At 44.8% G+C, this 26542-nt stretch overlaps 2 protein-coding genes across 2 annotated transcripts; one reads left to right on the top strand and one right to left on the bottom strand.

The window, feature by feature from the left end:
- The first annotated feature begins 10207 nt into the window (after positions 1-10207).
- Positions 10208-12323, top strand: ZSCAN4 (zinc finger and SCAN domain containing 4). The gene is made up of 3 exons (XM_058670454.1): positions 10208-10594; positions 11368-11539; positions 11629-12323. The coding sequence occupies exons 1-3, from the start codon at positions 10208-10210 to the stop codon at positions 12321-12323; spliced, it is 1254 nt and encodes a 417-aa protein (XP_058526437.1).
- Positions 12324-18400: 6077 nt separating this feature from the next.
- Positions 18401-20221, bottom strand: LOC131481491 (arf-GAP domain and FG repeat-containing protein 1-like). The gene is given in 1 exon segment (XM_058670487.1): positions 18401-20221. A coding segment is annotated over 1 exon segment (1689 nt). The 5' UTR covers positions 20154-20221; the 3' UTR covers positions 18401-18464.
- Between the last annotated feature and the right edge of the window lie 6321 nt (positions 20222-26542).

The following is a 26542-nucleotide window of genomic DNA, read 5'->3' as shown; positions in this document are numbered from 1 at the left end:
AAGCCTTGAGAACCCACAAAACTATTTCAGTGCTACCGGCCTGCGTGAGCCGTGTGTTCCGCATGCCTCGGTCTAGCCCGGCATTCAGCCCGGCATTTTCCAGTTTAGACCCGGATCGACCAGCTTGAAGTTGAGAAAGAGGTAAGTTTGCAGAATGCATTATGATCTTTTTCTGTATTTAATCTTTAGGGAGTTCTTGCATTCTTGTGGCTCACTCCCCACATGGCTACCATGGTCAGGGCTGAGCCAGACTAGAATTAGGGTGCAGGGAACTGAGCGCTTGGGCCACACTCTGCTGCTTTCCTACACACATTAGCAGGGAGTTGGGTAAGAACTGCAGCAGCTGGACCTCAAACCGGCAGCCATATGGGATGCCAGCCCTGCAGGCAGCAGCACAGTCAGCACGGTACCAACCTCGGGGCTTAGAGTTCTGTGATAACTACTCATTCCTAATGGATTGCTATTGTGGCCTTGGCCTGATATTTTTGAATATATATATATATATATATATATATATATATATACACACATATATATATGTAATATATGTATATATAAACAAATATATAATAAGATTTTATTTATTTATGTATTTATTTATTTATTTATTTGCAAAGTCAGATATACAGAGAGAAGGAGGCAGAAAGGAAGATCTTCTATTCGTTTAATTGCTTCCCCAAGTGACCGTAATGGCCAGTGCCATTCCTATCCAAAGCCAGGAGCCAGGAATTTCCTCCAGGTGTTGCACGCGGGTGTAGGGACCCAAGGCTTTGGGCCATCCTCCACTGCTTTCCCAGGCCACAAGCAGGGAGCTAGATGGGAAGCGGGGCTGCCAGGATTGGAACCAGCACCCATATGGGATCCTAGCACATTCAAGGCAAGGTCTTTAGCTGCTAGGCCATGGCTTCAGGCCCTTGAATATGTATTTTTAAAACTTTATTCAAAAAGCAGAGAGAAAAATCAAGAGAAACCTGCTATTTTACTCCCCAAAAGGCAGTCATGGTGGATGTAGACAGAAGCCAGGAGCCCAGAGCTGCAGCTGTGTCTCCCATATGGGTGGCAGGGGCTCGAGCCCCTGGCCATCTTCTGTTCTTTCCCCAGAGCATTGGCAGGAGGCTGGATACCAAACAGAACAGCTGGGACCCAGCTTCCTGCCCCACAAGGACGGCACCATCTTAGCCTTGACTGAAGGAGACTTCTGGGAAAGCGGCTTGGCTTGGCTTGGCTCTGTTGTCTTGTTAATTTTACATTTCTACTGGTTCATTTACATTGTGTTTTATCTAATTGTGGATGAAATTTAAAATGTGGCAACTTCTCTATAGTTTTCCTATTCCCAAGACCCTCAGTGGATGTCTGGAACCCTAGAAAATGCTGAACGCTCTGTTTTCGGCTTCCTTCCTGAGCTAGATGTCAGGTTACTCTTGGTTCCTTGTTGACAACTTTAATCTCACCCAAAGGAAGCACTTTCTGGCTGCGTCTTGACTGAATGTCCATTCTCCTACTGTAGTAACTTGGGGGTGACTGTTAATAGACTAAAACGCCTTGGACACAAGCACTGTGATTCCATGGCAGGAAATAAGATAATCAGATGGCAGCTAAGAACCTAAGGCGTGAGTGGTGGATGTTGTGGACACATTGTACAAAGGAATGATTATTCTGTCACTACTCTGAAGGGAATACTTATCTTTTAGCATTTGTTCTATTTGAAAAGTAGATTTTACTGAGGGAGCTCAAGGAGCTTTTCATATGCTGGTTTGCTCCTAAAATGGCTGCAGCGGCTGGGGCTGAGCTGATGAGTGCCAGCAGCTTCCATCTGCATCTCCCAATGGTGCAGGGGCCCAGAGGGCTCAACTGCCTCCCCAGATCACAAGCAGACCTGGCTAGGAAGTGGAGCAGCTGGGAATTGAACCTGTTTTAATTTGAGATGCTGGTGTCACAGACAGAGAGTTTGACCAGCCACACCGGTCCCAAGGCACAACTGTTTGCTTGTTGTTTGATTCAGCTCAAAAGTTTTTCTTTTCTTTTTGGTTAAGATTTATTTATTTTTATCTCAAAGTCAGATATACATACAGGAGGAGAGACAGAGTGGAAGATCTTCTATCCGTTAAATCGCTTCCCCAAGTGACCGCAACAGCCAGTGCCATCCCTATCCAAAGCCAGGAGCCAGAAATTTCCTCCAGGTCTTGCATGCGGGTGTAGGGACCCAAGGCTTTGGGCCATCCTCCACTGTTGGGGCACTGACAATGCCCTGCCCTTAGATGGCCCCTGGACCCTACTTCCTCTTGGAGCCTTGGAGTAAACAGGTTTTGGAAAGTGCCCTGTGATTGGCCCTTTACCACATGCCTCGGGCGTGTACAGTGTGTGATCAGTGCCCTGATTGGTGTGTCTTTTGCATGCCTTGGTGATCTTTAAGCTGATTGGATAGGATTGATATATAAGCCAGAGGCTTTGGGGAGGAGGCAGGGCTTCTGCACAACAGAATTAATGGAAGGTTTCAATAAAGCACCTCTGAGATGTTCTCCAGTGTCAGGTGATTTCTTCCGTGGAATGGGAGACCCCGATATCTGGTGCCGTGACTTGGATAGAAGTCAGCTGGTGAGTACCAGGAAGGATTCTGACGAACTGGTGTGGGTGCCAGAATGTTTAACGCGAGTGATAAGAAAGCCAGAGCAAGATGAATCTGTGGACGTGCTGGATGCTGACCAGCCTGATGTTCACTCAGATACCGAGAGGAGACAGCCAGAATCTCCAGCTATGGGCAATAGTGAAAGCGTGGCCAATCCCCCTTCCAGTGACCAATAGCTTCTCTATTTTGCCCCCATTTTTAGTAGCAATGTTAGTATTGGTTTGCCCGTGCTTCCTTTGGATAACACCACTGTTGGATTTCAGAACATGACTATTGATTTACCAGGAAAGGTTTGCTTAGACTCTAGTGTCAGCAGGGGATAATTCTACCTGACCTTGCATTTTGTTGGCCAGACTGTAGGAAGATTTGAAGGCAATCAGAGCAGTGGAGAAGCGATGGTTATGACTGCATCAGTTCCCCGACTGTGCCCGAGGAGTGAATGTAACGGCACTATAAAAGGGGTGCGGCAAATATTTCCTCACTGTCTAGGGCCTTGAAAATGGCCCCCAGAATGAACTGGCTGTCAAAGTACTATGACTGCTAGAACAGTAGCACCTGGTCTTGCTGTGACCAATTTATTTCCTACCTACTCAAATTCCAACTTTGTGGGGTATAACTATACATATGGTAACCCTGTTCAATCTGTTTCTGCTCAGCCTTGGAATACCTGGGTACTTTGCGCTAGTAGAGCTGGGTGTTCAGATATATCATCTTTTGTTTTTATTGATAAGGTAGTGATAAAAAATTTGTAATTATAGTAGTAATAGTTCTAGAATATGGGAAGAAGATGTTAAAGTTAATTGCAGTCATGATGTTATCTATAATGCTATTTATGTATGTGTACAAGCTCCATTTATGTTTATTGTTTCCATGAGTGCTAATGTTACCCTTTTGAATTGCTCTGTAGTTAAGTGCTTCCTTACTCAGTGTTGGAATGGCTCCGGCACTGCAGTGCTGGTACGCATTCCACAACTTATTCCCATGCTCGTTCAGTGAAAAAAAAATGATCTTCAGGTTCTGATTCATCATACATTCTAAAACAGGTATTTTACTTGTTAATCAGAGGGTGGATCTTTTTCTGGAGGCAGTGGAACAACTGCTCCACTATATGGGGACATCCTGTGTGCTTAGTCTACCTGGATTGTGGGTTACTCCCTCTATTGTCACCAATGATGCCCGAGCATTGAATTTGTCCAGAGAGTTATCCGCTATGCTATCCCCTAATGGAAGCTGGTCCATACGATTTGATAATTTTACTTAGGACCTAAGATCCCAAATTATAGAGATTGCCATGGTAGAGCAATGGACAAATTGAATACTAAAGGGTCTTTCCTTTGCACGCCAATGGGCCTGTATATTAGGCCTGGGCCTTATCTTACTAATTATTGTTCTTTGGGGTCTGCAGATGCTTCATCTTTGAGCACGGCGTCAGCAGAAGCTGTGTTTGCCCTTCACAACAGAGAATCCCCAGAAGTCTGGCTAGGTATGCTGGACCGGTAGCCAGAGACGGGTAAGTATCCGATACAGATTCACCAACCTAAGACAGGCGCCACGTTCCTAGCCACGTGGTTAGCCCATAACGGGTAAGGGGAGCCCAAACTCGGAACACCTAAGACAGGCACAGTTCATAACTTAATAAAAGAAGTGGGAGCTATTGGGGGCACTGACAATGCCCTGCTCTAAAATAGCCCCTGGACCCTACTTCCTCTTGGAGCCTAGGAGTAAACAGGTTTCAGGAAGTGCCCTGTGATTGGCCCTTTACCACATGCCTCGGGCGTGTACAGTGTGTGATCAGTGCCCTGATTGGTGTGCCTTCTGCGTGCCTTGGTGATCTTTAAGCTGATTGGATAGGATTGATATATAAGCCAGGGGCTTTGGGGAGGAGGCAGGGTTTCTGTGCAACGAAATTAACAGAAGGTTTCAATAAAGCACCTCTGAGATGTTTTCCAGTGTCAGGTGATTTCTTCCACGGAACGGGATGGAAGACCCTGATACTCCACTGTTTTCCCAGGCCACAAGAAGGGAGCTAGATGGGAAGTGGGGCTGCCGGGATTAGAACCAGTGCCCACATGGAATCCCAGTTCATTCAAGGTGAGGACTTTAACCGCTAACGTATCGTGCCAGATTCAAGCAAAAGTTTTTATAACTCAAGTTTTTATATCTAAATATTCTTTTTAATATTTATGGACTATGGTTGACTTTGAGTAACTGAAAATATGGAGTAAAACCCTGGATAAGGGAGAATTCCTACTGTTACACCCTGAGCACTTTGCTCATGCCAGCGGTTGGTCTAACCGCTTCTCTTACATTAATCCTATAGAGATGGGAACCGCTATGGGTGATGTATCATGCCCCTCATCTGGATTAGACTCCAGATTAGAATTTCCAATTTCAGAATCACAAAACTCCACCTCCACATGTATGTGGTTTTGAGACGCATATTATCTTTACTGTGGGGGAGGGCAGAGGTGGTCCAGACAGAGGCTGTCTGGGGAGATGCAGGGTTTGCAGGAAGGATGCAGTGAGCAAGGGTCCCTGGAGGGTGTGGTAAGGTGGTGTAAGCAGATTAGAGACACTGACTGGAAGCTCTGTGGCCCAAGTGTCCAGGCAGCTTGTGCTGAGCTGAGTAAGAGGGGAGCAGGAGCCTGGAACAAGTGGGGCAGGCAACTTAAACCCTGGTTTGTTACTTGAGATTAAAATGACAAATCGACTCAAAACAGAGGTGATTAATCTGGAGTGTTAAACAACATTACTAGGAGATCAATTAGATAGTTGTGTGACTGTGCATCACTCCCACGACATACTTACTTTGTGATCATGGCATGAATATTCTTTTTTGAGAAAAAGGTATCTGTGAAATGTCAACCACATAGGGAAATGCAAGGGTTGGTGACGTGGTTTTGCACATTAAGCCTATGCCTGTGGCATCAGTACCCCAAGTGGCCACTAGTTTCTCCACTGTTTTCCCTCTGCCTAATGTGCCTGAGCAGTGCAGAGGAGGTCTGGGTGCTTGGGCCTCTGCCCTGACCTGAGAGATTTGTAAGAATCTCCTGGCTTAGGACCAGCCCAGCTCTGGCATTGGGCCCATTTGGGGAGTGCTGCAGTGGATGGAAGATCTCCCTGTAGTAACTCTGCCTTTCATCTAAGAATTTTTTAATTTTTTAAAAAATAATATGGGAACAGAACACAAAAAATAGAAATCATTGGAAAAGGGTATGATCTTCTACCTTTCAACAATCCAAATGATGTTTCTACAGTTGTCCAAGAAGATAATCTTCTTTACTGGCATATGGATGTAGCAGGAAGCCACCGAGGTGTGTCCCAGAGATAACGTACTACCTAGAACAGCCTTTTGTATGAATTCTTTCCAGGATTTTCTATTTAATTGACTTGTTCTTGAATTTTTTCCAAGCATTTTTGAGGTATTATTGGCAGTTAGTTATTTACATTGTGATGAACATTGTAAAATGATTAGCACAATCAAATCAACTACCACATTATCCCCTCAGTGTTCGTGGTGAAAAGATTGGGATCTATTGTGGTCTTATTAAATCCCTAACACAAAATCCAGTACTGTTAACTTAGTGCTCCGAGAATTCTATCGCCAGGACTTTTTCTCTTCTTTTGTTTCATTATTATCATCATTTGATGATACAGTTCCATAGGCCCTGGGGTTTCTCTTACCCCCTCCTCAAGTCCCCTCCTGCATTGAGTTCCCCTATATTATCTATATTATATTATATTATATTATATTATATTATATTATATTATATTATATTTCTTCATAAATAGTTGTATATCCATCATTGCGGGCATAAACAATGGCAGAGCGTTCAGCATCATATTGTCAAGATAGACTAAACAGTTTCATTGGAGTCCATCTTTGTCTGGAAGTAGAGATGCATACTGCATTGTATCCTCACATCTGGATATGATAGTCTCCATTACACAGTTACTATACATCCCCTTAAATGGAAAGCCACAAAACATTATCAGCAGCAACAAGAAAAATAAAAATTAAGAATGCCATGAAGTTAAATAACATGCCATTGAATGACTGATGTGTTGCTGAAGAAATGAAAAAGAAAATTAGGGATCTTCTTGAAAAAAATGATGCTACTGTATGATCTCTGAATCACTGAAGAATTTAATGAGAAAGAGTTTTGAAGAGATGAAACTAAAAAAAAATCAAAATCCTGGAGATATAATTCCACCGATCTTTGTTGGTGAGATGTGTCTCCTGTAGGTAAAAAACAGATGGGTTTTGTATTTAATGCAGTCTACTAAATTATGACATCTGATTGGTTAGCTTAAGCACTTTACATTCAGGGTTAATATGAATGGGTGATAATTTGGTCCTGTCATTTTAGCAATGGGTTGCTCATTGGTTTAGTTTTCTGTTATTTTCCTGGGATGTTCTTCACATTTCGGTTTGGTTTTGGTGGATGTCATTCCTTTTCTCTGTCGAGACAACATATTTAAGTATCATTTGTAGGGCACTTTTGGAAGAGGCATACTTTTTTGCCTTTACTATGGAAAAATTTTGTTTCATTTTCAAAGACGAAAGAAAGCTTTGCTGGTTACATTGTTTTGGGCAGACAATTTTTTGCTTTTACACTCTGGAGGGGCCTGGCGCAGTAGCCTAGTGGTAAAGTCCTTCCCTTGCATGCACTGGGATCCCATATGGGTTCCAGTTCTTATCCCAGCAGCCCTTCCTCCCATCCAGCTCCCTGCCTGGTGGCCTGGGAATGCAGTCAAGGACTGCCCAAAGCTTTGGAAACCTGTGTCTGTGTGGGAGACCTGGAAGAGGTTCCAGGCTCCTGGCTTCGGATCGGCACAGCTCTGGCCATTGCAGCCTTTGGGGAATTGAATTAGCAGATAGATCTTCCTCTCTGTCTCTTCTCCTCTCTGCTATCTGATTTTGCAATAAAAATAAATAAATATTTTAAAAAAGAATCTGAAATATGTTGCTCCATTCTCTTCTGACCTATAGAATTTCCTGTGAGAGGTCTCCTATGAATTTAATTGGCATTCCTTTATATATCAATTGATTTTTTTTTCACATACATATTTAAGGATCTTTTTCTTATGGTCAATTAAAGAGAGCTTTATTATCATGTGTTTTGGTGAAGATTGCTTTTGGTAAACCCTGTTGGGAGTTCTGAACCCCTCTTGCATGTTGTTTCCCAATTTTTTCTCTATATTAGGGAAATTTTCTGTTATTGTTTTATTAAATATGCTTTTAAACCCAGCTTCTCTTTTAGTACCTTCTGGGACTCCCATAACTAATTTTTTTGTTTTCTTTCCCATAATTCTTATGTTTGGCTGTTTAATAGTGTCTTTCAATTCTTGAAAACTTTTTTTTTAGCTTGACCCAGCTCTGCTTCCAGCTTTCTGTTTGTTTCTCCCTGGTGACAGAAAATATCATCCACTTCTGAGATTCTTTCTTCTGTTTTTTTCATTCTATTTTGGAGACTTTCCACTGTACTCTTTTTTAAAAAACAGATTTATTTGTTTTTATTGCAAAGTCAGATATACAAAGAGGAGGAGAGACAGAGAGGAAGATCTTCCATCAAATGATTCACTCCCCAAGTGACCTCAATGTCAGGTGCGGAGTCGATCTGAATCCAGGAACCAGAAGCCTCTTCCAGGTTTCCCATGTGGTTTTAGGGTCCCAACACTTTGGGCTATCCTCGACTGCTTTCCCAGGCCACAAGCAGGGAGCTTGATGGGAAGCAGGGCTGCCAGGATTAGAACCAGTGCCCACGTGGTATCCTGGCACGTTCAAGATGAAGACTTTTAGCCACTAGGTCACAGTGCCGGGCCCTCCCCAGTACTCTTACTTTGCTCCACTGCAGTCTTAATTTTTGATAAATCATCTTTCATTTGATTCATTTCCAGTGTGACATATTCCTTAAATTCCTCGAACACCTGCTTTACATGCTTCTCATTGTTGATAAGCTTTATAGCAAGTGTTTTGAAATCTGTATCCCCCGTTTTCTGGATGTCTTATTCAATGAAATCTGAATTTGTAAAGGTGTTTACTCCTTTGCAGAGGAGTCTTCAGTAATGTTCATTGTGCCTTTGTCTCTTCTTCTGCCCTTGGTCATTGTACTTCTGTTACTAGATTGTTCTTCTTGGGGCAGATTTCTAATAGGAAACTTTTTTTTTTTTTAAGATTTTATTCATTTTTATTACAGCCAGATATACACAGAGGAGGAGAGACAGAGAGGAAGATCTTCCGTCTGATGCTTCACTCCCCAAGTGAGCCGCAACGGGCCGATGCGCGCCGATCCGAAGCCGGGAACCCGGAACCTCTTCCGGGTCTCCCACGCGGGTGCAGGGTCCCAATGCATTGGGCCGTCCTCGACTGCTTTCCCAGGCCACAAGCAGGGAGCTGGATGGGAAGTAGAGCTGCCGGGATTAGAACCGGCGCCCATATGGGATCCCGGGGCTTTCAAGGCGAGGACTTTGGCCGCTAGGCCACGCCGCCGGGCCCTCTAATAGGAAACTTAATGCAGCTTTCTGTGCTGGTGTGTACCTTGCTGAATTCACTCAGGTTACTAGCTAGTGGACATTTTCCTTGTGAACAAAATCAGAATCTCTATAAATAAGTGTATATCCTATGATTTCCTGTCCTTATTTCATGGATAAGTGACTAGTCCAGTGTTTCCTCACAGGCGATAGTGGACATCTGTGTCTGGAGTGTGAGCTGTAGCTATTTTGTAGAGACATCAAGGGAGTTTCTTTATATTTAGCTTATTAGATGTCCTTTTCAGTCTTGAATGCTGCTATTCAATATGTGTACTTAGTCTGCCAATGCAGCTGATTGGTATTTGAATTCTAACCCAATATTCTTCCATTTTTAAAACAAACATTGTTCATAATGTTTCATCCACTGTAAGTGTGAGTACATTAAAATGCATGTGTTCTGCTTTGGACCATCTTGATACACCTGTGAGGGCTGTCCTTCCCTCATTAGTGCAAACGAGGCAGGGGGTGGGGCTGACACCATGGCTTAAAGGCTAAATGTTCGCCTTGTACCTGCAGGGATCCCATAATGGCCCTGTTCATGTCCTGGCTGCTCCACTTCCCATCCTGTTCCCTGCTTGTAGACTGGGGAAGCAGTCAAGGATGGCCCAAAGCCTTGGGTCTCTGAATCTGCATGGGAGAGCCAGAGGAAGCTTCTGTCTGGCTCCTGGCTTTGGATTGGCTCAGCTCCATTGTGGCTACTTAAGGGTGAAACAGCTGATGGAGGATTTTTCTGTCTCTTCTCTGTGTAAATCTGGCTTTCCAATAAAAATGAATGAATCTTCAAAAACAATGAAAATGAAGGGTTTTCCTATCATCCCATGTACTGGAAGACTTTGTATAAGGTGAATTTCATTAATGTCATGAAATGCATGTATGAAGCCATCTGAGTGTGACGATTAAGTCCGAGTCTTAATACATCAGTGGTGCAACAATTGCTTCTTTTTCCTCTGGATTGTAGTGTTTACACATCCACCAGCTGCGGGAACATCTCCAGAGACACAGATATACTGACTCATTATAGCTGAGTCAGAGAACCCCAACTAAGCAATGGCTTTGGATCTCAGATTCTCCCTTACACGTGCATCGTCCAGAAATTGTCTTAACACAGACACCCCACAGTTTCAAAAAGACCAAAAACCTGCTGTACAAATGGAAGATAGCTCTACGTCCTCGACGACAGTCAGCTCCTTCCAGTTCAACGGTAACTTGGGTGCAAGGCAAGAACTTGCAAGACTCCGTGACTTTTTCTATTCGTGGCTACAGCCTGAAAAGCACAGCAAGGAAGAAATGATCTCTCAGTTGGTCATAGAACAGTTTTTGATGAGTGGACACTGCAGGGACAGAGCTGCACTTATACAGCAGTGGGAATCCCGAGGCAGAAACCTGCAGACGCTGATAGAAGACCTCGATGATGACATGCAGAAATCACCCTTAGTAAGTAAAAGGGTCTGAGCTCTCGGGCGAGGGACCTGGGAGGTCAGGGAGAAGGCATCAGGTAAATCACCTGGAAGCAGAAAAATCTATTGTAGACCCCTTGTCCATCAGAACACTCTTTACCAGCAAGCAGAACTTTCACAGTTCTAAGTAAACCAGGAGAAAAGCAATATATATATATATATATATTGAGCTATTGTTATTTTTGCTTGGTGTCATAACAATATTTGATCAAGGACCTCAAGGATACAGAAGGAATGCCTTAAAATGGTACTTTTCGTCAAAGAGGCATATTGCAATTTTATTAATCAGGAAAGGTATTAAAGAATAAGTCGCGGTGAATTCTCATCCTTCTACCTCATTTTAAAATCACTAATGCGCACTTGTCACTTCAGAATCATGTAGTCAGTCATTTGCAAACATGTGTAACACGGCAAAACTGATTTGAATTATCTGATGAGAACATTCCGGATAATGCTGAGTGTAGCGATTTTCTTGTTTCAGCTCACAACTACTTCATGCATTTTCACACTTTGGGTATCAGCAGCTTCCAGAGAACTGAGCATTTGTTTCTAATCAAAGCACTGATCCAGCACTTTGGAATTCATGTTCCACAGTGGTGGAGAAACACAGCAATAACTTGGGAATAACAAGAATAGCAACATCAGAAATGGTGGCAAGATAAGGAGATGTGGGGTCTTGTGGAATCCTGCCAAGTGCTCAATCCCTGGAAAGACTCTTGTCCCATAACAGTGATCTGAATTTGTTTACAGGTTCATGTCTGCATGCAAGGACACCAAGCCTTCTTTTCTGAGAATATGCCTTTAAAAGAAGTCATCAGTCTTTTCACTAAGCAGATGCCAGCAGGAGCCCCAACAGAAGATAGCACAAGTATACATATCCATGCTCCCGCACCCACAAGCACTTCTGTGGCAGCAGCAGCAGGTAAGTGCAGACAATCTGCACACCAGAGGCATGTTCTAGTGGGCCTCTTCTTCGGTTCACATCATTGAATAACTTTCCTACTTTTGCAGACCCAGAAGATGGTTATGGCATTTCTGTGCAGACTACTCAAAATGGCACTGTTACGACTCACGACTCTCACACAACTTCCTTCGTCATTACCCTAGAAATGGTGGACTGTCCTACCCAGAACGAAGAAAGTGTTTCTTCTGAGAACCCACACAACTCCAGAAGGGCAGAGCCAGCAGTGGATGGTTCCCAGGAAAGCAGCCTGGAGAGGCCATCTGATCCACAGGACCCTGCAGAGGTGCCAGCAGAGTGTTCATCCAGGCCAGATGAATCCATCCCTAAGCCCGAACAGAGCCAAAAGGGAAACTCCACCCACAACAGATGCCAAAAGCGATCTCACAAAGCCCCACAGTCACTCAAATGTGACCAATGCAACATGACCTTTAAATTCACCTGCAAATTACTAGCCCACAAGAGAAGACACAGAGACGAGAGACCATTTGCATGTGATCAGTGTCACAAATGCTTCTTCCAATCTTCAGACCTCCGTGTGCATCAAAGGACCCACAGCGAAGAGAAGATGTACCAATGCAGCACATGCATGGCGTCTTTTAGCCATGTGACTAACCTAAAAGCCCATGAAAGAATTCACACAGGCGAGAAACCCTATCTGTGTTCCATTTGCCAGAAACGCTTCCGCCAATCATCCACATACCATCGCCATCTGAGGATGCACCAAAATGCTGCCCTAAAATAACCCCACTCCTTTCCCGACACATCCTCAACTTCCATAATGTAATACATGTACATACCTGCGCATATCCACATGCCTTATCTACACAATATGCCGTAAAATATCCCATTCATGGTTCCCATTTGTCTCCATTCCTTAAATGTAAGACATGAAAAGTGTAAATCAGCTCATACTTATTGTGGCAAATAAATATGACAAATGGGTGCTTGCATCATTGATGTTTGTTCAAATTACAGGAATGTACCTCCCACACAAAAAGACAGTAGAGTTCCAACCTAGGAGACACTTACTGCTAGTAAATGTGAAGCTAAATACTCCCCGAAAGAGAAACCAATGACACAGTATCTGGATTTGGACAAAGAAAGGAGAACCTTTCTTCTATATATATATTTTTTAGTGGTGACTTTCATGTTGTTTTTTTTTTTACTTCTTTTTTATTATTAATATCACATTATGTTACAGTTTCCTTTATGTATGTGTCAGTCTGACCGATATAGATCGTCCAAACTCTCCCCTCCAAACTACCAGGTCTCAGTCTCCTCACTTACCTGCAAGTACAGTGACCCTGTCCTCTTGGGTGTCCCTCAGGATTGACTCCTCACCTACACACACAATGGCTTTATCCATGGATGTCCCTAGGCAGTGATTCCATACCCCTCAAGACCCCTGAGCTCACTGCCAGGCACCAATTGGGTGGAACCTGGCAACAATTGGCACACAGGCCACACAAAAACCCAGGACTCACTCACTGTGTGGCAATGGTGCCTGTGGCTAGGGCACCAAGCATTGAGTTTGACCTAGGCTCAGGTACTCCTAGCAGCCACCAGGCTGCTGGAAGCTCCTGCCACCGAAGCCCTGAGATTAAACTTCTCTAGGCCCCTTCCACCATAAGATGGTGATGGTGGGCATAGCCAGGGCCTGCCCTAGCTCCCAAGAGATCACTTCACAGCATACTTACGACAGAGGGAAAAAATTCCCAGGCCCAAGCAAGCCCAGGACTCACTCACCATGTGGCAGTGGTAGCTATGGCTAGGGCCCCAAGCATTGAGTCCACCCTAGCTCAGGTACCCCTAGCAGCCACCAGGAAGTTCCCACAATCTAAGCCTCAAGGTCCAAGAAGTGGATTAAAAGATGACAGAGGACTCAGGTTAGTACAAGGGGGAGGGGGAGGGGGAGGGGCGGTTCCACCGAGGAATGTAGATGTGATGTCTTCTCCAGGCATGGCACTTATGGATACAAAGGAAGAGGAAGAGGCAGGTTGGGAGCAGTAGTGGATGTAGAAACAGCAGCTTCTGAGTCAGGATAGAGAGCAGAAGTTGGAGCTGAGAATGGGGTTGGTGTTGGAGGAGAAGGAGGGGGAGCAGGAGTTGGAAGAATCCCAAAAGTTCAGGCAGCTTCGAGAAACTTTGATCAGGCTTTGAGTCTGAGGAGGCCACAAAAGAGCAGGAAGGCTTGGCCTTAGTCAGAACTTGGGGCACAGACATAAAGGAGTAAAGCTTAGGGCAGGGATGGAGGCCCCATAAGGCCTGCATGTAAGCCATCTTGGACCATTTGGCCTGTTGTGGGCGAGGGAGTTAATTAGTGCTCTTTAACCGGAGCAGTAACAGGAAATGGCCTTTCGGCTAAAAACACCTAGACTAATTGGTCTCAGCGGTATCCAGTTGCCTGGATAAAGGGCTTGGGGGGAAGAGTATAACAGGAGAGGTTAAGGAGTAGTAAGGGGACTTGGGAGAGACTTCTACCATCACTGGTCTCCTGTTGGTGTTTCATCCCCAGACCCTCTCCCTGTCCATGGTACTGGCTCCACTGGCCACAGCACTTGCCATTGCAGCAACAGAAATTATTTAGATCTGTGAGGATATTAAAATTAATAAAGGATATTGTGGCCAAGCCACAGTGGAAATGAAAATAAGACGTTTGTGACATAGGTCTTAGACTAAGTCCCATGCCTTTGAAATTAGTCAACAATCTCCAGTGGAGTGTGGGGACTGTAGGCCTAAGACTGAGTTGCCATTCTGTCCTGATTATCTCTCAGCTAGTTTGGACTCAAGGAAAGTGTCCTTGCCACCAGGGGCAAACTAGAAAGGGAACCTGGTTCCCTTGGAGAGCAGGCAAGTGAATGGGTCTTCTCCTGAGACACTGGGGAGCCTGTCAGCACCCTGGGTGCTCAAACTATTAAAGGAAAACATAGGGAGCACACTCCAAGATATAGGAACAGGGAAAGACTTCTTAGAAAAGATGCCAAACTCAAATGCAATAAAAGCCAAAATGAACAAATGGGACTATGTCAAACTAAAAGGTCTCTGTACAGCAAAGAAAACAATTAACAAAGTGAAGAAGCAACCAACAGAATGGGAAAAATTTTTTGCATACTACACAAGTCATAGGGGACAAATATCCAGGATCCAGAGCTTCAGAAACCCAGGGACAGCAAAAATAATAAACAAACAGACAAACAACAACAAAAAAAACCCTGTAACAAAATGGGCAAAAGAAATGAACAGACACTTCTCAAAAGAACAGGTTCAAATGGCTAACAGACATATGAAAAGATGCTCAGGCTCCCTAGCCATCAGAGAGATACAAATGAAAACCACCTTGAGGTACCACCTAACTCCAGTGAGACTGGCCTACATTCAGAACTCGAAAAACAACACCTGCTGGTCTGGATGTGGGGAGAAAGGCACCCTCCTTCACTGCTGGTGGGAGTGTAGGCTAGTCCAACCACTGTGGAAATCAGTATGGAGAGTGTTTGGAAAATTGCAAATAAACCTGCCATATGTCCCGGCTATCCCACTCCTAGGAATATACCCAAAGAAGTGAAATCTGCATGTGAGAAGGGGATCTGTAATCCTATAGTTATAGCAGCACAATCTACAAAAGCAAAAACATGGAAACAATCCAGATGTGTGTCCAAGGAAGAGTGTTTAAAGAAACTGTGGTATATCTACTCCATGGAATATTATTCAACCATTAAGAAAAATGAAATTACACAATTTGCAACTAGATGGTCCCACTAGAGACCAGTTAGGTCAGTGAAATAAGTCAATCACAAAAGAACAAATGCCATATATTCTCTCTCATATAAGGAAGCCAACATGGAAAGTATAACTCCAATAATCTAATCTGTACTGGGTTTTTTTTTTTTTTTGACTGTTTGCTTTTTTGGCTGTATCGCATGTGTTTTGATGTTTTTATTTCAGTTTGGTTCCTTCCAAATAATCTTTTTTCCCAAGTTGAATTCATCATGTGCTCATGAATTATACAATGGCATCATTTTACCCAAGGGACTTCTGTGCTTCCTTGTTGTCACTCATGTGTTGGCTACTCGGTGGCTAGTTATTTTTTCAAGGTGCTATAATTTGGTTTTCATGTTGTTGTTGTTGTTGATGTGGCTGTCTAACTCATACCGGTTGTTGACCTTGTTTCATGGCTTCTCACTTATGGCAATGTATAAGGATGGAATACTGGGGTCTATCATATACAGACGTGGGGATACAATGGAACATGCATCCCTGCATCCAGATGAAAGATGGATTCTCAGTGAAAGTGTTGGACAAGTATAGACAATGGGATGACGGAAATCAGTATGGAGAAGACTCAAACAACTGAAAATCTGCTTACCATATGATCCAGCAAATGCACTCCTAGGAATATATCCAAAACACCTGTTACACGAGAAACCAACGTACACCCTTATGTTCACAGCAGCACAGTCAATAATTGCAAAAACTTGGAAGTGACCAAAATGCCCAGGAACAGGAAACTGGATTAGAAGGCTATGGTTTATTTACTCAATGGAATACTACTCTGCTATTAAAAAAAAAATAAAATGCAGTTCTTTGTGGCCAAATGGAACCAAGTGGAAACCTTTATGCTAAGGGAAATGAGCCAATCCCAAAAGGTTAGACACGACATGTTTGCTTTAATTTAAGACGAAATGATGTCACTCCGAAAAATAGTACCTGTAAAATGTAATATTATTTCAATCCCAACAGACTGTATGTCATGCAATAAGATATTGTGATGTAACCAATGAATCAACAATCAATGTGAGTCAGATTGCTTATGATCTATATCAAAAATTTAAAACCTAATATACTTTTAAGACCCTATGCTACTCAGAATTTGGGTCGCAGAACAGAGAAATCTTCTATTTCCTTAGAATGTGTGAGGAAGACGTGAAGTATAACCTATCAGGAACATAACAGGTAACTTATAGACAACAGATTCGAATCAGCATTAGACAATAGTAAAACTGCAAAGACATACAGGGGGAATCAAGTGTGATTCTGACAACCTCTTAACAGGAGGTCATATGCACAGAGCAAGGGGTGGACAGGAGGAGGCTTATATCCCAACCCTGGAGACTCCCGGATCCTCACCAAGGACTATCAGTACAGGCACCAAGGACTAAATCCCAAGTACCAAGGAGACCATGGGGAATTGGAGTGCCTTTGGAGGCTGAGAACTCTGAGGTCATCCACCCCCTTTTGGATCTACCACATGGGATGGAAGAAAGATCCCAAATCCTTCCTCGCAGGGTCCAAGGTCATCAGAACAACAGCCAGGAAACCTGAGCAGTCCGCAGAAACAGAAGAACAGTAAACTTCCTTCAGGACTAGGGAGAGGAGCTTTCTCTGGTCCTTACTTAGTTGCAACTTTGGATCCCCACTCTCTCTGCAATGACCATTAGGGTCGCTCCGGAGCCCTACCCCTAAAACAAAAATTAGAAAATATAGACAGAGAACAACAAGGAAAGCCTAGAATCAGGCAGGAAACAGCGTGGACTCACTTTTATCTTACTAGGTGGGACACAATGATTAGTTACTCCTCACTAAGGTATTGAAGATTTCTCTGCACACCCCTCCTAAAACTTTTCTGCACCTCAACTGTTGACATATGTCTTGTTAGAGTTATAAGCCAATTTGGACTATTCTAAAATCTGCCAAGTTCAGGAAAATTATGCTTCAACATTATAAACTGCTAAATACTAAAATGAAAATAGACACGATACAGCTGAATAGTACCCTATTGCCATTTTAAGGTATATAGAAGCCAGTTGTATAAAAGCTAAAATTGAAATGTCAATGAAGTAATCACAGGATGTGGTGAAGAACTTGCATTTTTTTAACATACGTGTAACTCAATACCATGTCAATTAACTCCAAAAGTTGTAAACTGTTGTTGATGTTATGTTGTGGCTTTTAATTGATCAGGATGATATTCTGCCAGCTCTGCCTTCAGATCAGAGACGGTCTCCCCAAGAAACTGTTGAATTTATCTGGACAATAAAATGCTGGACTGTATGCTTGGTATATGCTTGCAATGAAAGAATCTGGACTTCATTTGATCTGTAATATTACAACAAGGTGGAGGAATCCACCATGGAGGGAGGGTACGAGGAAAGGTTGGGGGAATCCCAGAGCCTATGAAACTGTGTTGCATAATGCAATGTAATTATTAAAAAAAATGGAAGTACACAAATTACAAATACAAAGCATCTTTTTTTAATTTTTTTTCTTTTCTATTATTTATTTTTTTCACCTGCAAACTGTAGCAAAACATGATGAGCTTTAATATGCAGACAGGAATCCCTCTACATTTTTAAAGAATTTAGGCATGTATAAATAGAAGAGCTCTTTAGAAAGGAAAAATTCAAAAATGAATAAAACCTTCCAATTTTTGACTTTGTAACTTTTCAGTAGCAATGGTTAAAATGATTTTAGGTCATCCATTCCAAGATATATGACAGCACCTTAAAAGTGGCTGATCCATTTCCCCAGTAACGTTTCTCACATAATGTGTTAAAGTTACAAATACTGATATGCACAAATAGCTAATTTCTAAGAAAAATATGTACAGTACTGCAGCATAATGAATGTGGTATCTGCAATAACTTAACATTAGCCAATTTTTAATATACATGATACCGCGACCTTTTTCTGTCAATTCACAGAGTAAGAGTGTTACTGGAGCCCTCTGTTTTGCACATATTACCTGGTGTTTAATACACAATGCAGGCTTTTAAAGACTTCTCTTGTGTTTAAAGCTAATATCAGTGAAACAAGACAACAGTGCAAGAGGCGGAGAGATGAAATGTGACCACACAGAAGTCCGTTCCAGTAAAGTGTCTATATAAGGCTATAAGAAAGGATTGGTTGATGAGCTTCCTGTCGGAAATTGTCCTGTTGGCGCATCAGTCATAAATGGATTACTAGATACTGCAGCAGCTGCAACTTGACCAAAAGGAGTTACCACTGGCTTTGTCTGTCCAAAAGCTGCAAAACCTGAACCATTAGGCTGCTGAGAAAAAGCTGTCTGTTGAGGGAAAGTTGCTTGGGCTGGGAAGGCTGGCTGCTGGAAACTGCCACTAAAGCTGGTGGGGAGACTGTAGGGAGCAGGTGTGCTAAAGCCCGCAGGCATGCTCATGGATGCAGTGCCAAAGGTCACGGCTGTTGCTCCTCTGGCATTGGTCTGAAATGGATTTGTAGAAGATGCCACAGAGGGACCAGCAGCAGCAACAAATGGATTTGTGGAAGGCGTAGCTCCAAATGGAGCAGGCACACTGGAAGAAGCTGGCTGTGTCTGTGCAGAAGCACCCACTGGCACTGTTCCAAACACATTGCTGCTAGCATTACTTGTGGAAGTGTATGCATTACTGGAGGTGGCCGCAGAGCTGAAAACACTGTCGAGCTCTGCCAGGGCTGCATACTTGTCTGAAGACGCACTAGGCTGACTGGGCACTGAGACCACAGCTCCAACCAGAGCCTGACTTGTGCTCCCAAAACCACTCCCCTGGTCACCACCTTGACCAGCACTGAAGATGTTGTCTAAATTAGTAAGGGCCGCATATTCGTCTGTTGTGGGCAAACCAGCTTTGTGTGCTGAAACTTTACTAACAGCTGAAGCTGTCTGGTGATTCTGCGAGGTGTTGAAGGTTCCAAAATCAGCACTGGAGGATTTGGGGAAGTTATCAAAATGAGCAAAATTAGCATTTACTGATCCAGCACTTCCACCTGTAGTTTGGGGCTGAAAAGCAGAATGACTTGCTGTGGGGAAACCTCCAAAATTACTCGAACCACTAGACTGTCCAAAAGCATCAAAGTTTGCAAAATCTGCATTTGCAGAATTCTGAGCTGCATGACTATTGAAATGTGCAAAGTTAGCAAAATTGGCGGTAGCTGCTGACTGAGGGGCTGGGGCAGCAAAGATGTCTGATCCAAGGTCACTCAAAAGGTCAAACTGCTTCTTTTCTTGTTGCTATCCTTGAGAGCGGCCTACAACTGGAGACTGACCAGGTGTGCCCTTATTTCAGTGCAGTGCTGGTGCAGAGTCTCCGAGGAGCGACTTGAGCGGTTTGACCTCCGGTGTGCTGCTGGTGCTGCTAGCAGAGGAGCCGGAAATAGACGCATGAACAGATGCCACCACTTTGGCTTGTTCTGGCGGGACATACCATCTTTTCTTTTCATATTTTTCTTGTAGAAACTCTTTCACTTTTTGTGGATTCCTGAAGTCTGGAATTGCTGAAGATCTATCATCAAATAATCCTAGCCAAATCTGTTTACAGACTTCATTTCCATGTTTTTGTAGAAATTCAATTTCCTGTTGTGTAAATGTTGTCATGGAGATAGATTTCACCCTATGCGGTGGATTTAACCCTCGCAGGCTGCCCAAGCAGGAGGTGCACACGAAGGAGCCGGCCGTCATGTTCACGTAGGTGGGGCCCTGCTGGTCGCAGTCGAAGCACTTGCGGTTGTGCGGGAGGCCCGTCATGTCCCGCAGCATTTTGAGGTGCTTCTCCTCCCGCCTCCATTTCGCGCTGGCCGCCATGGCGGCGGCCCCCGAGGGAGGGAGGCCAGCGAGGACCTGGAAGCGGGCGGCGCTGCGCCGGGGGGCCCGCGCTTCCCCCACGGGCCACCCTGGCCACCCTGGCCGCCCTGGCCGCCGCCCCGCGCCCGCCCGCCTCGGCTCGGCTCCACGGCGCTGGACGCGGCGCGGACGCGGCGGAGCGCGCGCTCACGGGCCGCACCTACCGGCCGGCCCGGGACAACCGCCGCCGTCGCCACCTTCCCGACTCGGCCCACAAAATATCTTTTTTTTTTTTTTTTTTATTATTTAACTTCATTAATTACATTGTATTATGTGACACAGTTACATAGATACTTGGGTTCTCCCACCCCTCCCCAAACCCTCCCACCATGGTGGATTCCTCCACCTTGTTGCATAACCACAGCTCAAGTTCAGTTGAGATTCCCCCATTGCAAGCATACACCAAACAGAGTCCAGCATCTTATTGTCCCGTCAAGTTCAACGTCTTCTTAGGTATACCCTTTCTGGTCTGAAGAGAGAGCTAGCAGAGTATTATCCCAGTCAATTGAAAGCTCCATCATACCATCAGCAAAAATTTACATCATTATGGAATTAATTGACATAGTAATGAGTAACCAACATGTTGAAAGTAAATACGAGTTCCCAGCCACCTTCTGTGACCACCTCACCTATACTTCAATTTAGTTTATACACAACATATAACATTCAAAACATAACATGTTATACATAACATCATATCATCTTAAATTAAGGCAAACATGTGGTATTTAACCTTTTGGGATTGGCTCATTTCCCTTAGCATTATGGTTTCCAGTTTGGCCCATTTGGCCACAAAGAACTGCATTTTGTTTTTTTTTAATAGCTGAGTAGTATTCCATGGAGTAGATGAACCATAGCTTTCTTATCCAGTCTTCTGTTGATGGGCATTTTGGTTGCTTCCATGTTTTTGCAATTCCTGATTGTGCTGCTATGAGCATAGGAGTGCATGTTGGTTTCTCATAAAACAAGTGTTCTGGATATATTCCTAGGAGTGCTATTGCTGGATCATACGGTATGTTGAATTTGAGTTGTTTGAATATTCTCCATACTGATTTCCATAGAGGCTGTACCAGCCTGCAGCCCCACCAGCAGTGGAATAGGGATCCCTTTTCCCCGCAACCTCGCCAACAAGTGTTGTTGGTGCTTTTATTCATGTGGGCCAGTCTTACTGGCGTTAGGTGGTACCTCATTGATGTTTTAATTTGGATTTCCCTTATTGCCAGGGAACTTGAGCATTTTTTCATATGTTTATTTGCCATTTGGGTTTGTTCCTTTGTGAAGTGTTTGCCCATTTCCCGTGCCCATTTCTTGAGTGGCTTGTTTGTTTTGACATTTTGGTTGTTTTGTAGCTCTTTGTATATTCTGGAGATCAGCCCTCTATCACCTATGTCGTGTGCAAAGCTCTTCTCCCATTCTGTAGGTTGCTTTTTTACTTTGTTGATTGTTTCCTTTGCTGTACAGAAGCTTCTTAGTTTGATGAGGTCCCAATTGTTTATTTTGGTCTCGATTTCTACTGCATTTGGAGTCTTTTTTAGGAAGTGAGGGCCTACCCCTAAGTGTTCCAGTGTGTTTCCAACATTTTCTTCCAAAAGTTTGAAGGTTTCTGGATGTAGGTTTAGATCTGTTATCCATTTAGATCTGATCTTAGTGTATGGTGATTTCTTTGCTGTGACAGTAATCCAGAGCAGTGAGTAGCTCATGCACATGAAACTGGACATCAAAGTCTGTGAGTAGCTGGTAGGGTTGCTTAAAATCACTATTACTGATATATTCAAATACCAAAGCTGATGTCTTTTTTTTTTCTTTTTTTTTTAAAGACCTGGTTCCTTGCTTTAGCCTAGCCTAACTGTGACTATTCTGGTCAACCAGCGAGTAAAAGCAGCTGATGAAAGATCCCTTTCCCTCTGTTAATATGCTTTTCAAATCAAAACATCTACCATGCCTTCAGTGGAGGGTCCCTTTATTCCTGTACTGTGACTTCCTGCACAGTGCAGGTGCCTGCCAACATGGCCGGAGGCAGCAGGAAATCATGCAGGAAATGGCACCAGGAATCCATTTTGCAACTACCAACAGAGTAAGGATGATGAGTCTCTGCATCCAGCCACACACAGAGGCAGCAAAGGCATGAACACTGAATCAAAAACAAAGAGAGGAAATTACCCACAGGGAAGCTGGCCGCACTCCTGGAAGACCACTGCACTGATGGGCAGGAGTGGGTGGTGAGGTGGGTGGAAGGGAGGCAACAAAACCCCTGTAAGACTACAGCCCCTGAACCCAGGGCTGGGAGTGGAAGCAGGACCTACCCCTGGAAAAACCCAGCCTCTGACTTGGCTCTGGAGCTGCAGGTGTGGCAGGCATGGGAGATGCACAGTGGGCGCATGACCTACCTCTGAAGCAGTTGGCCCGCAAGTGGTCTGATGCAAACATTCATCACTGGCTAAACCTGCCTGGTCCTGGAGCAGCTGTCAGGGGTTGGGAGAGCTAGAGAGAGGCACAGAAACCCTGGCCAACTCCCTGTTTCTGAAGCAGATGGTGTGCATGCTGGGGGCGGGTGGAGAACCATCAGCATAGGCCTGGCCCTAGAACAGCAGATGGGGGCGATAACTAAGCCTGCTTGACCCTGCAGCGGCTTGCAGGCAAGTGGGAACACGGGGTGGGGTGAGATGGGGGATTTATTGGTGTTATGAGCTGGCCTGGCCCTGGAGAGGACGGCTGGTGGGCAAGAGCAGAGAGGACAGCGCCTGAACCAGCCTGGTCCTGAATCAGGGCATGGTGGTGGATCCGGGCTAGAGTCCCGGGGTGTCCAGAGGAGCGGGCCTGTCCTGGTAGCAAGGGCGGGGTGGGCATGCTAGAGGCACTGCTGGCACAGAGCCAAAGGCCTTCCAGGGGTGGGGGCGGTGGCTGGCTGATCACACTAGGCCGTGTTGCAGGGGGTGGGGCGTGGAGCGGAGGAGGGGAGAAGGGGCATAGCTGGATGAGCCCACTTGGTCCTGGAGTGGCTGTAAGTCGGGCTGGGGCCTGAGGTTGCCATTCAGTCGGTCTGGTTCTGTAGGAGCAAGCGGACAAGCGGGACGGGTTGTGCTGGGCGTGCGGGGTGCTGGAAGAACCTGCATGGCCCTGGAGTAGGTGTCAGAGGGCAGGGCCGGGGCACAGGGGAAGGATGGCCTGACCCTGGAGCTGTCTCGTGCGTGGGGGGGCTTTACAGGCACCATGGGCGCAGGGCTCATCCTGGAGTTTCAGGTACAGCTAATTGGCTGTGGACTGGTGCGCATGTATGCTGACTGAGGCGACTTGGCTGGACCCTGGAGCAGCGGGCGTGGTGGCAGGACCAGCGTGCCAGAGGGCCTGAGGGACCCCAGTTGAAAGTATTACACCTCGGAGCAGCTTTTGGGCAAGCAGTTGTCTGAGTGAGCATGTTGGCGGCCTAGCCTGCCTGCCCTAGAGCTGTGGAACAGGCGGGTGTGTTACAGGATCATTGGCAGCCTGGCCCTGGAGCGCTGGGCAGATCCACAGGGTATACCTGCTGTGGGGCAGGTTGCTTTGGCGGAGCTAATCTGGCCCTAGATCAGCTGTGGGGCAGCAGAGAGAGCAGAGAAGTGGCACAGGGAACGCCAGCCGAAACATCGTGGCCCTGGCGCAGGTGGCAGCTGTGAGCGCGTGGGGCAGTGGCGGAAAACACCAGGCCCTGATGCAGCAGGCTCCAGTGAGGGGGCCGGCTAGAAGCTCGCGGTGCACAAGCACAGCCCAGCTGGCCCTGGATAAACTCACAGACGGGTTAGTGTCATTGGGGACGCCAGCACAACTCACCACAGCCTGAAGTGGCAAATGGGCGGGGTAGAGGTCCGGGGAGTGCTGGCTGAACAGGCGTGGACACCAAGTGACTGGCCTGGCCACAGGGCAGTTGGCCTGGCTGGAGGCCTCCAAAGTCAGCTACCACAACAGTGGCACTGGCAGAGGCAGTCATGTGCCAGAAAGGGGCGGAAGCTATGGTGAGGAAATCATTTTGTTAACTGCTGCTTAAAAGTAACATTTTCAAAGCAACTGATTAAAGCTGGCCAGCCTCAGAGGCCAGGTGGCTAAAGTCTTCACCTTGCATTTGCTGGGATCTCTTATGGGCAACGGTTCGTATCCCGGATGCTCCACTTCCCTTCCAGCGCTCTGCCTGTGGCCTGGGAAAGCAGTTGAGGACATCCCAAAGCCTTGGGGCCCTGCACCTGTGTGGAGACCCTTCCAGGAGTAGGCTCCCGGCACCTGGGATCAGCTCAGCTCTTTTGCTTGCAGCACTTGGGGAGTGAATCATCAGATGGAAAATCTTTTTGTCTTTCCTTCTCTGTGTAAATCTGGCTTTCAAATAAAAATAAATACATCTTTTTTTTTTTTTTTAAGTAACTGATTATAAGCATCCTAATGAACAGTGAAGTTTTTGTCTCTGTTATGCTCTCCTAAATTTAATCTTGCTTTTCTTTTGTAAGATTGATTCCATGCGAAGTGGTGTACCTTTGTAACATCGTAGCATGTTCTCTCAGGAGTCCTATTTGGTAGTGACAGAAACATTTTCAACAACTGATTTCTATGCTCACTTTGTATGATTTGTCACAAAGCTCACATTTGGAAAACGATGTCTGAGATTCTAATTCCATCAGTGTCAGGGATCTCCTGGTTTCCCCTCCTTCCCACCCTTTGCCTTTCTCTTGGCTAGCCATCAGTGGGCCACTGCCTTGCTTGTTCAGCATCAGTGGTAAGATGTGGGCAGGGCAGCGCTTGTTCTGGTGACCCAGCTGGGTGCTGACTGAGTCCATAGCAGTGCTGCTAGCTAATGCTGGGTTCTGTCAGAGCCACAGGAATACTCATCAGTTGGAGTTGAGAATTATCCCATCCTGTCGTGGCTAGCTGAGCCAGTATAGTAGGCACGGCAAAGGACTGGGGGTCAGGCACTGACACACGGAGACCAGTGATGGTGGTGGTAGTGGTGGGAGCAGTCTGCTCCCAAGCCTCTTTATTACCATATTATATGCTCTTTCCCCCAAGCCCATTAACAGGACAATAGGACGCCAATGAGTCTGCAAAGGCCAGGTGCTACTGCCTTAGGCCTGATTCCTGAGTGCTCATCCAGCTCCCTGCTTGTGGCCTGGGAAAGCAGTCCAGGGACCAATGCATTGGGACGCTGCACCCGCGTGGGAGACCTGGAAGAGGTTCCAGGTTCTCGGCTTCGGATCGGCGCGCATCGGCCCATTGCGGCTCACTTGGGGAGCAAATCATCCTATGGAAGATCTTCCTCTCTGTCTCTCCTCCTCTCTGTATATCTGACTTTGTAATAAAAATAAATCTTTAAAAAAAAAAAAAGGAATGTAAATCAACTCCTCAGCCCACAACACCATCCATTCAGTCAACACTCAGAAGAATGGTTTTGTTTCTGCTTGGTTTACTGGACTTCATATAGAGACTCAACATACTTGACTAAAAATGTACCTGTCAACAAACATTTTAAAATACACATTGTGTATTTACATTTTATATGGTGTATTTGTTCATTTATGTTACATATTTAAATGTGTGTATTACTCCAGCTATTTGAAGTTATTTAAATATATATTTTATACATGTACACAATTTTGTTTCACGTGTTTCCAACATCACAGAGATTTGTAAATATTTCGAAGTCTTTTTAAGGTACATCAGGAAAAAAAATTCTTATAAACCCTAATTTCACAATTGATCCCTCAAGAGAAATTAAATATCACCAGTGTTTTTAGATTGGCAGATCACCCGGAGATGGTTGTTTTGTAAATGCAGAAGGTGCCCTTATGGAAATTACAGTGCAGTAAGTATATGCCAATAGGAAAAACAGTGATAACATGGATTATCTACTAGAATAATACTTAGTGAAAAGATTCTTCTTTGTGTAATTTGTCACTTCTTTGAACTTGGGATGCCTTGGTTTATTTTATGCTTTGATAAGTGTTCCTTTCAAATCTTTAGAAATGTAATAATAATAATATTTTGGCTTCCTCACCCCCTTCTCACCCCGAACTGTTCTTGCTGTCAGCATTGAAGCTGCTGAACCCATGGTAAAAGGTTGAAAACATATCATGGTACTATCAGTGACCCAAAATGAGCCAGTCAGTGAGTTGGTTATTGGGAATTTTTGGCACTCAAGGAAGAACGGGAAAATAAACTGCATTTGCTGAGTGTCTGCGAGACATTAATGACTCACAGGTCGTGTATAGGAGGACAACTGATTGGATCTATAGGCCTGGTTTTCAAAACAGGAAGAGATATTTCCCAGGCATGCATGTGGGAATAATTGAGGGAACCTACAGATACAAAAATGGGAATTCCCACAATCGTTA

This window comes from Ochotona princeps, chromosome 11 (genome assembly GCF_030435755.1).
Source record: "Ochotona princeps isolate mOchPri1 chromosome 11, mOchPri1.hap1, whole genome shotgun sequence".
Classification (NCBI taxonomy): domain Eukaryota; kingdom Metazoa; phylum Chordata; class Mammalia; order Lagomorpha; family Ochotonidae; genus Ochotona; species Ochotona princeps.
The sequence above is the reverse complement of the archived record's forward strand: the minus strand, read 5'-3'. Positions and strand labels throughout refer to the sequence as shown.

Bases quoted from the DNA above. Each gene is read 5' to 3' on its own strand.
- ZSCAN4 (XM_058670454.1), top strand. From the start codon at position 10,208: ATGGCTTTGGATCTCAGATTCTCCCTTACACGTGCATCGTCCAGAAAT. The intron at 10,595-11,367 runs GTAAGTAAAAGG...ATTTGTTTACAG, and splicing joins ACATGCAGAAATCACCCTTA to GTTCATGTCTGCATGCAAGG. The intron at 11,540-11,628 runs GTAAGTGCAGAC...CTACTTTTGCAG, and splicing joins TTCTGTGGCAGCAGCAGCAG to ACCCAGAAGATGGTTATGGC.